The 15,012-nt window shown below is 35.0% G+C and overlaps 1 protein-coding gene across 1 annotated transcript; it reads left to right on the top strand.

Annotated features, from left to right (window-relative positions):
• Positions 1 to 12,868: 12,868 nt before the first annotated feature.
• LOC134375030 (olfactory receptor 4A5-like) lies at positions 12,869 to 13,780 on the top strand. Its single transcript, XM_063093156.1, has one exon. The coding sequence runs from the start codon at positions 12,869 to 12,871 to the stop codon at positions 13,778 to 13,780; it is 912 nt and encodes a 303-aa protein (XP_062949226.1).
• Positions 13,781 to 15,012: the final 1,232 nt, after the last annotated feature.

A 15,012-nucleotide genomic window follows, 5' to 3' on the forward strand; every position in this document is an offset into this window, starting at 1 on the left:
GGAAATATGAAGTATATAGTATTTTCTCAATGTCTTAGTTGTGTTGAGTGTATTAGTTATGTGTGATATTATGTACTTGATGTGTGGCATGGTTTTTTAGAGGTTGTACAGAGAGATTTAGATTTAAGGAGCTGCCATCGCTGTATAAAAGACATTTGAATATACAGTGTCAAATATTTCTGGATTTTATTGTTACTTTTTCTTTTACTACTTTATAATAATCTCTTTTAAATTTTTGGTCTTAGTTACTTGTTTCTTTGTTTCTTTTTTTATATGCAACTTTTATGTTTCAAAAAAACCCCACAAACAAGCCCTATGAGACAGGAGGAGAGTATGGACAGAGAGGCAGAGGTCTGATAACCGAGTCATAAATAAATGCAGGGAGGCCATAGGATCTGTGTGAACTTTGCATGAGTTGAGTCCAGTTCCCAGTGATGTTTCACCCATCCTCCTGCCCACGTATGTGTTTTGTTTCAGGACTCAGTGGTCTTTGAGGATGTGGTTGTGGACTTCACCCTGGAGGAGTGGGCCTTGCTGAGTCCTGCTCAGAGGAAACTCTACAGAAATGTGATGCTGGTAGAAACCTTCAGGAACCTAGCCTTAGTAGGTAAGGATGGCATAATTCCTTCATTTATTTATTTATTTACATTGGTTATGAAGAGTCATGAGATACAAAGATGATTGTCACCCTTTGTGCCCAAGATGTGAAGCCAGCAGTCCCACTTCTGGGTATATACCCAGAGGAATGGAAATCATCATATCAAAGGGATACCTGCACTTCCATGTCATTGCAGCTCTGTTTACAGTAGCCAAGACATGGAACCAACCTAAATGTCCATTGATGGATGATTGGATAAGGAAACTGTGATATATATACACCATGGAATATTATTCTGCCATAAAAAAGGAGGAAATTCTCCCATTTGCAGCAACATGGATAAGTCTGGAGAAACTTAGGTTGAGTGAAATAAGCAAAGCACAGAGGGATAAATACCATATGTACTCACTCATAAGTGGGAGCTAAGACAGAAAGAAGGAAGGAAAGAAAGACCACAGTGGTGTGTTGGACTTCCAGAGGGAGAGAGCATACCTAGGGCTACAAAGTGAAGTGGGGGGGAGGTGGAGGGGTAGGGAGGTTGGGGATAATTGGGTGGGGGACACTGGCCTTCTGTGTTAATTTTTAAGAATGATTCTTTTCTTCTGGATGAAACTTCTGAGTTGGATTTGATATTTGGGTATTACTCCATCTGAGTTGGACTGAAATTTTAGTAAGTAGATTAGTAATGATCTTGTACCATTTTCATTAAATGTGTCACATAAATGTCCACCAGACATTAAAAATTTTTGCAACATACACAAAACCTTAAGCTTTTCTCTTCACTTCTGTGTCTTCTTGGATTTGAGAATTTAAAATATATGCTGATTAACTGAAAACAAGTTATTCTTATTTATGCAAACTTATGTCTTTGTTCTTAACAAGTGACTTGCTCTTTGCTGTTAGACTGCTAATTTTTTACTTAGTTATCTTAAAGTGATTGTCCAGGAGAATCATCTGAAAGTATAGAATGCACTGGTAGGATCATGCAGAAGATCTCAGTTCTCTGTGGCTTGATTCCTAGAGTGAATTTAATTTGGAACAAGTAGCCCTAGGGACAAATAACTTGAACAGCTCAGCAAAGTATTTTGTTGTTCATTTTTGATTAAGTGATTAGTTATATTTTACCTTATCTGGGAGATTTCTACTTGGGTGTTTATGTTGCTGTCAGATGTAAAGTAAAAGCCATTACCTTCCTAGACATGAATGATATTAAAGCAGTCAGATGAATGTTCTAATAATATACTAAACATAATGTTGAATATATTAATTACCCTCATTTGAGTATCACATATTGCACACAGATATTGACATTCAACTCTGTACCACACAGATATGTACAATTAATTATGGTACAAAAACAAACAAACAAAAAGACATGCAAAACAATGCCAATTTCTTGGATTATCCAGCTTTGTGTACCATTGACTAAAAATGCTTGTATTAGTCCTTTTTTGTTGCTATAACAAAATACCTGGATCTGGGTGATTTATAAAGAGAAACAACATTTATTGCTTACAGTTCCTGAGGCTGGAAAGTCCTAAGTCCATCTGGTGGTGGTTATAGTGACCAGGGGTCTCACATTGCAATATGGTAGAAGCAGAGAGAGCAGAGAGAGAGAGAAAGACAGACTCTCCTCTTCTTTTAAAGCCCTCAGAACCACACTCTTGACCACAATTTTTAATTCATTTACTACTGCAGGGTCCTACAATCCAATCACCTCTTTAAGCCTCCATCTTAGGATTCCCCACACTCTTAACAGGCACGGTGTGGGCTAAGATTCTAATACATAAACTTGGGGGACACAATTCAAGCTTCAGTGAGTTTGGGGGGTACATAAGTCAGTCCACTACAATGTTATAAAGTGTTTGTTCAATTAATTTGGTCACTAAGCATAATAATGAAGTTTTAATTTATTTGATTTTTGAAATTTTTTATTTTAATTCATTTTTTTCATGGCACATGCTTGTGGGGGTACATCTTTGTCGTGTTCCATTTCTCAGTATGGTGTTAGTTGTGGGTTTGTCATATATACTCTTTAGTGTATTAAGATACTTTACTTTCATACCTAATTTGTTGAGAGTCTTTATCATGAAGAGATGTTGAAATTTATCAAATGCTTTTGTGAGATCTATTGAGATGATCATATAGTTTGTTTCTTTTATTCTATTGATGTGATGTGTTACATTTATTGACTTGCATATGTTGAACTATCATTGCATCCCTGGGATAAATACCACTCAATCATGGTGTATAATATTTTTCATGTGCTGTCGGATTTGGTTTGCTAGCATTTTACTGAGAATTTTTGCATCAGTATTCATTAGGGATATTGGCCTGTAGTTTTTGTTGTTGTTGCTTCCTTGCTCTTGTTCATAATAGTCTCTGATAATTCTTTCTATTTTGATGCTATCTGCTGTAATGTCTCCATTTACATTTCTGATTTTATTTATTTGGCTCCATTCTCTTTTTTTTCATGGTTAGTCTGGCTGATGGTTTGTCAATTTTGTTTATCTTTTCAAAGAACCAACTTTTTGTTGGACTGCTCTTTTGTATTGTGTTTTTAGGCTTAATTTCACTTATTTCTCATCTGATTTTTATTATTTATTTCCTTATCCTTATTTTAGGTTAGTTTGTTCTTACTTTTCTAGTTCCTTGAGGTGACTTGTTAGGCTGTTAATTTGAAATCTTTCTGCTTTTTTGATGTAGGCATTTATAGCTATAAACTTTCTTCTTAATATTGCCTTGATTGTATCCCATATTTTCTGTTATATTGTGCTTCTGTCTTCATTAGTTTCCATAAATTTTTTGATATCCTTCTTAATCTCTTCTTTGACTGATTGCTCATTCAAAAGCATGTTGTTTAATTTCTCTGTGTTTGTGTAGTTTCTCATGTTCCTCAATATTGATTTCTAGTTTTATTACATTTTAGTTAGAAGAAAAAAACACTTGATATGATTTTGATTTTTTAAAACTTGTTGAGACTTATTTTGTGGTCTAATGTATTGTTAGCTGTGGAGAATGCTTCATGTGCTGTTGAAAGGAATTTGTATTCCACAGATGTTGGATGAAATACTATGTATATGTCTGTTAGGTCCATCTGGTCTATGATGCCATTTAAATCTGATGTTTTCTCATTGATTTTCTGTCTTGATGATCTGTCCAATGCTGAGAGTGAGGTGTTAAAGTCCCCAACTATTATTGTGTTAATGTCTCTCTCTCCCTTTAGATCTAATAAGATGTACTTTATATATCTGTGTGCTCCAGTATTGGGTGCATATATATTTATAACTATTATATCCTCTTGCTATATTGATCATTTTATCATTATATAGTGTCCTTCTTTATCCTAGTACAGATTTTGATTTAAAGTCTGTTTTATCTGATACAGGTGTAGCTACTCCTGCTCACTTTTGTTTTCCATTTTCATGGAATATCTTTTTCTTTCTCTTCACTTTCAGTCTATGCATGTCTTTGTAGGTAAGGTGTGCTTCTTATAGACAGCATATGGATAATTTAAAAAAAAATCTATTCAGTCAGTCTATATCTTTTAATTGGGGCCTTTAATCAGTTTACATTCAAGGTTGATATTGATATGTGAGGGCTTTTTGTTGTCTTTTTGTCATTTTGTTGGTTGATTTCTGATTGTTTTTTCTACCCTTTGTTCCTTTCTTCCTCTCTTATTACATATCCTTTAAGTTTGGTGGTTCTGTATTGATAATGTTTTGTGCTTTTTTCTTTCTAATTTGTGTATCTGCTCGAATAGTCAGTTTTATATTTTAAAGTGTTTTTGTGATGGTTGTTGTTATTCTTTCTCTTCTAAATGTAGGAGTCCTCTAAGTATTTCTTGCAAAGCTGGTCTTTCCTTTCTGAAGCATAGCTTTGATGGGGATGGTATTCTTGCTGGCAATTTATTGTTTCTTTCAGTCCATCAAATATATCTTCCCATTCTCTCCTGGCCTATAGGGTTTCTGCTGAGATGTATGCTATTAGTGTAAAGAGAATTCCTTTATAAATGACTTGATGTTTTTTTCCTGCTGTTTTTAGAATTCTCTCTTTGTCTTTAACTTTGAATAGTTTACTACAATGTGTCTTGGAGATGACCTATTTGGGTTGAGTCTATTTTGGGGCCTTTGAGCTTAATTGATTTGGACGTTTGTATTTTTGCCAAGACTATGGAGGTTTTCAGCTATTATTTCATTATGTAAGTTTTCAATATCTTTTTTGTTTTCTTCTCCTTCTGGAATGCTCATAATTTGAGTATTTATTCACATAACAGTATCCCATAGATCTTGGAAGCTTTTCTTATTCTTATTCTTTTTACTTTCATTTTGTTTTTCTATATTATTTCAAACTGCTATCTTTAAGATTAGAAATTCTTTCTTCTGTTTGATTTAGTCTGTTGTTGACACTGTGATATGTAGTTTTATTTCGTTCAATGAATTCTTCAATTCCAAGATTTCTGTTTGATTTTTCTTAATGATATTTTTTGTTGATTTCTCTTTCAAGTTGTGAATTGTTTTTCTGACTTTGTTGAACACTTTGTCTGTATTCGCTTGTATCTTAGTGAGTTTCCTTAAGATAATTAATTTGAATTCCTATTCTGGCAAGCTGGCAATTTCCAATTCTTTGGTATCAGTTTCTAGAGTATTATTATTATGTATTTTTTTGATGGTGTAATATAAGCTCATTTTTCTGTATTTCTAAGTTTTCTATGTTGATATCTGTGCATCTGGAGTAACAGTTGCCTCCTTGAGTTTCATAGAGTGTCTTGCATGTGGTAAGACTTTCACCTTTAAATGCATTCTAGGGTGTCAATTGAGTTCAGTGCAATGGCTTTGTTCAGGATGGATCCAGTAGTGTGAACTCTGTGTAGTTTCTTCAGGTATAATCAACTTTTGCTATGTCTGTGTATGACTCAGTGATATATGCTTGGGAGGTTTGTAGTGGTACAGTTTGCTGGGTGAGGTATCACTGGGTTGTTTTATAGGCTGGATTGTGCACATACACTATATATTTCAGTCATATAAGGATCTGGATTACTGGTGATGTGGTTGCTGGATATTCTCAGTCTGGAGGTATGGGCATATGGTGTGTCAGAGTCTACAGGAATGGTTTGCCAGTGGCAGAGTCACTGTGGTGCTTGTCTGAATAGGATGGCTCTGCCAGGGGCATGTCAGACAAGCTGCTTCTTATTTGGATATGTGTGTGTGCGATGGCTCAAAGACTCAGGGGTGGGTCTTCCAGGGGCATGACAGCTGAGCTGTTTCTCTGAGCCAGGGGCATGGGTGCACTTTAGCTCAGCTATCTGAGTGTGGGTGGGTCTGCTGGTGGCCCTTCCATGTGCCACTTCTTGGTGTGTGATGTGAAGTTGTGCTTCCCTCAGTGCCAAGGGTGGAGCTGCTGAGCTGCTTCTTGGGTGGTGGACAGGGAGACTAGGCAGGCCAACAGTGAGGGATCCATCCAGTTTCTTTTGTGTGGTGGGTATGGCCTCTAGACAGATCTTCTGTGAAGGCTCCTGTCCAACTGCTTTTGTATACAGAAAGTTACACAAACAATTCAAGACTTTTTATGATGTTTTCTTCTTTAAGAGAGGTTTTCCTGTGTTTCTAGCTGGCAGCTTTGATTGAAGAAGTAAAAATTTATATAACCTAACCGTAGGCTAATCAAGAAATTAGGTGATTCAAACTGGGCTTGAGTTTCATTGGGGACCACTCTACTGTCTATTTACCCCTACTCCAAGAGTAAAACCCTTTGTGATCTCAAATAAAAGCCTAGATGTTTACACAGGACTCTTCTCTTCAAAAGACCTTCAATTTCATTTTTTGTCTCTCAGAGTAAAGCAAGTATATGAAATTCCACCCAGTTTTTCAAGTTTTCATTTATGGCTTTTAAAATTATTCCATATCTTTGGGGAAAAGAGACTGCAAATGCAGGGTTTAGCTCTTAGTCTTTCTTTCAAAATATTGACCCCACAGTTGGTCATTCTTTGTCAGTTTTTTAATGCTTTCAGCACATGAATTTTATATTTTCCTAGGTCCTTTTGTTGTTCTTATACTGAAAATTGGTGCAAAACAAGCAACTTTTGCTTTTATAGAAGATAAATACATATTATATCTCTAACTTTCTAGTTTGGCAATAGGTATGGGTTATGGAGAATTAACATGGAGTATAACATATTGCCAGGTAACATCAACATCAGTTAGTATTTTCAATGTATTTTTCATATGAGAGAAACTGAATTCAGATTTTGGGCTGTTGTGTAGGCATTACATGATTTTGAAAATGCTTTTGCCTCATTCAGATAAACAGAAAGCATTAGTGGTTCTCTAAGCTCAGCCGGAAGGGACATAGAGAATTATGCCTTGTGCATATATTAGTTCTCCATACTGGATTCATAATTCAATCCACAGTAGACTTGAGCATATCAGATAATTCTTCTGAATTAAAGATGTATGAGCATCTTTTACAACTTATCAATAAGATAGGCACAGTGCTTAAACATAGTCTTAAATCTTAAAGGTAATATACATTACATTTGGGGTTGCTGGGTTTAATCTATTTATTACATAAATTGAAAACTGCTGGGCTGGTCAGTTAGCTCAGTTGGTTCAAGTGCAGTGTTATTATTCCAGGATCCAGGGTTTGGATTTGTGTACTGGCCAGCCACCAGGGGGAAAAAAAGGGAAAAGAAAAGAAAAGGGCCAAATTTTGGTGGAGTTCATTACACAATAAAGGTCTTTAGCTGTTTCAGATAGGTGTTTATGTGACTCTTTATCCAAGGCCTGTGTGACCCAGAAGATTCAGTATTAACTAAACATATGCTGATGAAATCATGATGATCAATGGAGCTGACGGCAAACCAATGTAAGAAAATAACAGTGGAAAACCTGAGACACTGTTCCCTTGATAGAAAATAACAATTTCTTTCTTGTAGAAAATGTTATTCAACTGATATTGGACTAAAATTAAGGGATTGAATTAATGTACAAAATATCGTTATGGTTACATATGACCCAGAATCAGGCCTTGATCAAAAGCCTCCACTCAAACCAAAACTGAAGAACTGTGATTACCTATCTCTCCAAGAATTAGAACGTATCCCACGTTCCAAGGCTCTCTTCCTCTGATCCTTAGGGCTTTTTGGGCAGAGACTCTCTAACATCCAGAGTAAGGCCCTTCTTTGTTAGGGGTGTGGTTGGGTAAGGAAACCTAGGGCTGCTCCCCCCTTCATTCTAGTTTAAATATTATGTGCCTTAAGTAAATATAATTATAATGTGAAACTCATAAATTATAATTCAATTTACTTTAGAATTTTTCTTTTCACGTTACAGGCTTTTCACATTACTTGGCATTTATCTACTCTTTCTTGGCAAGATGCAAATCTTTGTCCTCTAAGGATTGTGCTAAGGCAGAAAATTGTTCAGGAGAGATTAGTTCATTTGAATTTCTTCCAAATATTCTAATAAACTAATCAATAATGACCTTACCGTCTCTTCATTTAAAATAGTATGATGTAAAAAGTCATAGATGTGTCTGCACCTATAAATGGAAGAATCTTGTTCCAGATAGAATGGCCCAGGAGATTTCTGAAAACTTAGATTTCTGCCCAGGCTGGTGTATGTCATTAGCTGGTATCTCGTCCTTTCGGTGTGATGTTTTCTTGTTATATCCATCATTGCTTACAAAAAATTGGGGAAGGTCTCAATTCCTGGGTTGAGATTGGAGTGAAATACAAAGATGCTTTTAATGAGGAAATAGTGTTCTTAGGGATATGCTATTTGAATGACTGAAAAAGACTGAAGAGTTTTGCTTCTACTTGTGAGAAATCTCCGTCATTGACTTTTCCATGAAGTTAGATTCCGGCATTTGCTTTGTTGGGTATAGAGGGTTTTTTTTGTTTTTTTTTTTTGGTTTTTTGGTTTGTTTGTTTGTTTTGTTTTTTGCTTCATTAGGTACAGAGCAAGGAACATGAGGGTTATCATAAATTCTTAATCAAAGTTAAGTACCTTTAGGTTGCTTTACCATAATTGACTGAGAAGAGAAAAATTCAAGTGAGGAGAGAAAAGTTCAAGTAATTAATTTTAGTGCTCTTAGATTTTCTGTTTGTTTTTGCCACCAGTTAATGGGCTTGGCTAGATCAATTTTTCAGTAATTAGATCAATTTTTAATAGTCGTGCAAACATAGCATCTTTGTTTTTCTCTGAAGAAATTTTCTCAGCAGGTGAGAATATTTGACTACCTTGCAACTTACCTTACAACTACCTTTGGATACTTCTATACTACTATGAAAGACTGAGATAATGGGCAGCCCATGTGGAAATATGGAAACTGTAGCTGTTTGAAACTATTTCTAGATCCACTGATCGGTCAGACATTATCATGTGTTGTATGATCACACATAGATACCTGAGGTATCTACAGTTACCCTTGGTAAAAGAAGCATTAATTTTCCAGGCTAAGGAAAAGACCTAAGATGTGAGTTCTTGAAACAACTGACAAGAAATATAGCTGTTTTAAACATCATTTGTTTTCACTGGAGGAATCTGAATCAGAAAAGCTAAGGTAGCACAACACAGAAATTAGAGTACACAAATATATGTGGTTTTATTGTACACTGTGATAGGTGTTCATTTTCCATTTTTCCAAATGACAGGAGGAACACGTGGCATGTTACATGTATAACAGATAAACCAATGGATTTATATTCTTAGTTTATGGATATTATGTTTTTCATGATACATTAATAAAGATGTGTAACTGCATTTAGATGTATTTGAATTAGAGAATTTAAAATTATTTATCATGCCAAGTATGTTACAGCATAAAGGAACAAATGACTATTATGTTCTAGAAGCTTGATACAGGCTTTTATGTAGGAATCTTAATGTTATCCCAGCAAACATGCTAGTATATATACATGAAGAAATCCATGTTCAGTTACATTGCCTACTGTCATTTACTGTCATTGCTTACTCTAGAAGGTATTTTTGTTATTATGGGATTTTATTTAATTAAAGATAGTAAGGACACAAAACCTTGCAGAAATTAAGATGTGAAGAATAGAGAGTTAGATATTGACTATTTTATCCTCATGTCTTCAACAGGTATGTCTTTACAGTTTATAGCTTCCACTATGACAGAACTCTTGATTCAGCTGGAAGTAGCAATGTGAATGAGTCGTATACAATGTTCATCACAGCTGGCTTCTAAAGAAAGCTCCAACTCTGCTGCACTTATCCTCCCCTGCTGCCAAATCGAAGTGAATGAAATCATCTCCTCTGCAATTGAGGTTTACTAATTTTCCTCAGCAATGAATAATCAGGGAGTTGGGTTTATATTTGTACTTGTCCCATTCTTCTCTGTTGTTTGAGTTTGTCTGTAACCATCAGATCTTTAGACTTAGAGAAATTACTTTTTAAAAAATTTTTTAAAAATTATTTACTAGGATGTGCTCTGTACTTATTTGTTATGGATCCACAAGAGGCCTCCTGAGAGTCTACCCCATAGACTCTCAGAAGTTTGGGCTTCCAGTACTTTCTCACTAAAGGAAATCTTTCAGGAAAGTATTTTGTAAAGAATACTCCTTCACTGAATTATTACATTAATATTCTTCTTACTTGTGGATAATTCTTTATTAACTATAATTTTCCTTTTTACTGATTTGATTCTTCTTTTCTCTCATTTTCTTCTATTTAGCTCCCTCTATGATATGGATTCAACTTTTTTCCTATTATTCTGCTTGATTCTCTTCAAAATATATTTCATCACAGGTAAATATTACTGCTCTTATATAATAAAACAGATAATTCCTAAGACACACATTTTTATCCTATGCCCCAAAAGGGGTTTGTATATTATAGGTATACTATTTATTTTTATCATGGATGATGTTTATAACTATTTTCAGGTTGACAAAATCCAGATGATTTGTTCTGATACAATCTTTGTAGTGAAGCATTAAAGAACATTAATAATAGCTATCATTATCATTTAAATATTTAACTTCTACCAGGGGCCAGGCAGTGTTCTATGCACTTTACTTTGTTGTAATAAAACAGCAACCCTGAGAGGTATGTACTATTGGTATCCCCATTCAAAAATCATGAAATCAAGACACAGATAGGTTCATTAAGTTGCCTAAAGTGACATAGTAAGTGGTGAAACTGGGATTGCAATAGAGGCAGTGTGGCTCCAAGGCCAGGTTATTCACCACTGTGCTGTTCTCTTTCTCTGAGGATGTCTTGGAATTCAAATTGCTACACACTGAATGAGATACTTATAGTCATTATCGCTCATTGTATTAATCAAATTTCATTTACCATCAGCTAGAATTTTTCATTGACAATGGTAAGCTTGGAAATTGTTACTTAATTATGAATGTATGAACAATGAAGAAAAAATGTCAGCAGAATAGAGAAAGGTAATTCTGTGCTAGTAGTTTCACAGATAGTTCAACAGGAAAGGATTCTGAGATTGTCCCCTTCAATCCCTTTATTTTCCAATGATTAAACTGAGACAGAATTGTAATTACATTTAGAAAATGATGAAAACCCATGCCTTTTTATATTGAGCTTGGAATTTTTCTTTGATTATGCTTCCTTTTGGAATCTGGGCATTGAAGTTCTATTTTTGAGCACTCTCACAAGCTAAGTAGAATTAGAAATAAAAGGATGTCCCATTGTCCTCTACCTTTCTTTTCAGTGTTTATTTTCTCCTCCCTCGTTACCTAGCTTACCCCAAGAGTTTTGAAAAAAATACTAGATGATAATGCAGTCTTTGGCAATAGTCATGAGTTCAGTTCAGTTCAAATTTATTTGCTGAAAATCAGGATAATGTATGTAAGTTAAGAATTATGGTGTAGTCAAGGATAAAATGGAGACATTTAAAAACTTTTTAATTCTTAAAAAGCTTTAGCCACAAGCATTTACATCATTTACAAATCTGCAGTTTATGCTAGCTCAGTGGGGTCAGCTCATTTTTTTCCCACTTGGCATCAGCTGGAGTGACTTGAAGCTGGAAACTAGAATATTTCAAATGCTTGTTCATTCATATGTCCAGCATTTAAAGCTGGCTTTTGGCTGAGACTTTAGTTGGGGCCGTTAGCTGGAACACCTACACAAAGGACTTAACATGTGACTTGGTCTTCCATACAATCTGGTGGCTGAATTCTAAGGACAAGTTTCCCTAGACAATGTCATGTGGAAGCTGTATCACTTTTTCTAACCTTGTGTTGTAAGTCACAGAGCAGCTACACCATGTTTTATTTGCTAGAAACCAGTTACTAAGGTCATACTGAGCTCATATTCAGGTCAGGGAATTTCATGGGAGAAATGTCAAAGAATTTGTAGACATGTTTTAAAACCACCATTCCACTCACCATTTCTTATAAAATAATCATTATATTAAATGGAAAGTAGTTCTTCCCAATTCCATAGCATTGAAATTAAAGCAATTTTTAAAATTGTTGTTTTGTATGCTTCCTTATTTTGTGGCAAGTAACAAAGGATTACAATATGATGCTAATTGAATTAAAGCATTATTGCTGATAAAAAGGGTGTTTAGTCAGAAAATCAGACTAAGTAATTGCTACAGGAAAAATGTGCTAACTAATTTTGCAGTTATTTCACACAGTAAAAATTCTAGTCTCTTGAACTTTATTGAGAGATTCATGAAGACTAAGAATCCTTTGAAACATGAAGAACTGAATGTTTAATAGTGGAATGCCATAATATTGAGTGAAAATTTCAGAAGAACTGTTATTTCTGTTTCTACACAGATCATATTTTAGTTACTCAGCACAAATACTAGAAACTTAAAGGATCGAATCTCTGCTAATTTACTTATTTAGAGTTTATAGCACAACCAGAGACCAAGTTTTTTTGAAAGCAGGAAGCTTTTCTCTGTTCATCGTTGCTGAATTCTGTGCCGAGAAGTAACGTTTCAAATAAGAAGTTATTCAATATGAGAATTACTGTTGGGCCTTCGATTACTCTTTTGTTTAGAATATCATCTAAGACTTGAAGACAGAAGCCTTTAATCATGTACCCAACAAAATTATATGAGGAGAGATACAGTTGTCTAGGGAAGATGTATTGGGCTCTTTGGAAGAGTAGCTTAATAGAATGCTTGTGTGTAAGTCAGTGTGGAAGAAATAGCCATGAAGGTGTGCTCCGTGATATAATGGATGTACTCACAGTTCTATTGTCAATTTCATTACAGGTTTTTCTATTCTGACCTCTCATCTCTGATACAAGCCTTCCAGAGGAATAAATGGGACAGAGTAACAATGTCACAGAATTTGTCCTCCTGGGTCTCACTCAGAATCCTGAGGTACAAAAAGCATTATTTGTCCTGTTTTTACTCATATACATTGTAACGATGTTGGGCAACCTGCTCATCGTGGTGACTGTTATTGCCAGTCCCTCCTTGGACTCCCCAATGTACTTCTTCCTTGCTTGTCTGTCACTCATGGATGCTGTTTATTCCACTGCCATTTCACCTAAATTGATTATAGACTTCCTCTGTGTTAAAAAGACTATTTCCTTCCCAGCTTGCATGGGCCAGATCTTCACAGGGCACTTATTTGGGGGTTCTGAGGTATTCCTTCTGGTAGTGATGGCCTATGATCGCTATGTGGCCATCTGTAAGCCACTGCACTACTTGACCATCATGAGTCGACAGGTGTGCATCCTGCTGTTGGTGGTGGCCTGGTTTGGAGGTTTTGTGCACTCTGTGGCTCAACTTGCCTCTGTGTACAATCTTTCCTTCTGTGGCCCCAATGTCATTGACCACTTTGCCTGTGACATATACCCATTATTGGAACTTGCATGCACTGACACCTCTGTTATTGGCCTCACTGTGGTTGCCAATGGTGGAGCAATCTGTGTGGTCGTCTTTATCCTTCTACTAATCTCCTATGGGGTCATCCTAAACTCCCTTCAAACTTATAGTCAGGAAGGGAGGCGCAAAGCCCTGTCCACCTGCAGCTCTCACCTCACAGTTGTTGTCCTCTTTTTTGTTCCTTGTATTTTCATGTATGTCAGACCCGTTTCCAACTTTCCCATTGATAAATCCATGACTGTGTTTTATACGGTTATCACTCCCATGTTGAATCCTTTAATATACACCCTGAGAAATTCAGAGATGAGAAATGCTATGGAAAAACTCTGCTGGAAACAGTGAATTCTAAGAAGAATACGAATGTTTCCCACATTGAGCAGGTTTGTTACTAGTTCTAAAACAAAAAAAAAGGTGGTAAATTCTAAGAATGAGTGATTTAGTCAATTCAATGGATTCTCTAGGGATGCTTCTTTTTATTTATACAAAGCAATCAAAACATCAAAAACGGGGAATAAATTATCACTTAGTTTATAATAAGTCTAGTAGAGAAATTCTGGAGAATGAATAAAAGGTAAAGGTATTTGTTCTATTACAAGTAAAAGTAAAACTAACCTCAACTTGTAACTTAATTTTCTTGGTTTATATTTCAATGGAACTTAGAAGAAAGTGGTTTATTCTTTTCAAAAGAGGAAAAACAAGCTACTTTTGAAAATTTATTGTCACCCCAATTCATGGGAAAGCAATTTGAGAAATACTTGGAATCATTTCTGTGTCTGAAAGTGTGGCTTTTAAAATTGTAATGGTTTTTATTGTAGAAGCATGGCAGCATTCTACAGCTGCATTATGCATTTTATGTTAACATTCCTTCCAATCCTCAGGCTACTGTCTATGCATATTCATTTCAGGATATTTTGATGACACATGATAAGGTGTTTAGTTAAATCTACCATCAGTGAACATTTTGTTAGAGGGGGTGTAGTTGATAATAAAAACAGATTTTAGTTCTTGATTACAGGAAAGATAGTTTACTTTGGTTTTTAAAACCATACTATACTAATTCAAGAAATAAGCATATTTTAATGCTTTTCCTCACTAGTTATCATGTGCATTTTCACTATTCTTCATATAATAGGTAAAGCTTCTTATTTTGTCTTCCTGATGTTGAAAATATGAGCAAAGAAATGTCGAATTTTGCAAGAGTATTGTGTTCTCTAAAATTTGCATTCAACTTAAATACATATAGACTTAAAAGTGATTTGTTGTGGTATAAAAAAAGTTTTGTTTTTCAATTTTATGTAAAAATAAAAGTTTTGGTCAGTTTTCAGCTATCCTAAAACATCATAAACCAGGAAGATACACAGAATTGCTTTCATTGTAATAGGGAACATCATCTATGGTTTAAGAGTTTACTTTTCTAACTGAAAAAATATTTTAGATCTTTTGTTATTTAAAAAGTTTATGTAATTTTTCATGCATTTCCAGTAATATGTGCAATTTATTCATAAATTTTATAACTTTTTCGCTAGAATATTATCAATGTCATTGAAAATATCTGTTACCTCCCTGATGCCATA

This window comes from Cynocephalus volans, chromosome 4 (assembly GCF_027409185.1).
Source record: "Cynocephalus volans isolate mCynVol1 chromosome 4, mCynVol1.pri, whole genome shotgun sequence".
Lineage (NCBI taxonomy): Eukaryota > Metazoa > Chordata > Mammalia > Dermoptera > Cynocephalidae > Cynocephalus > Cynocephalus volans.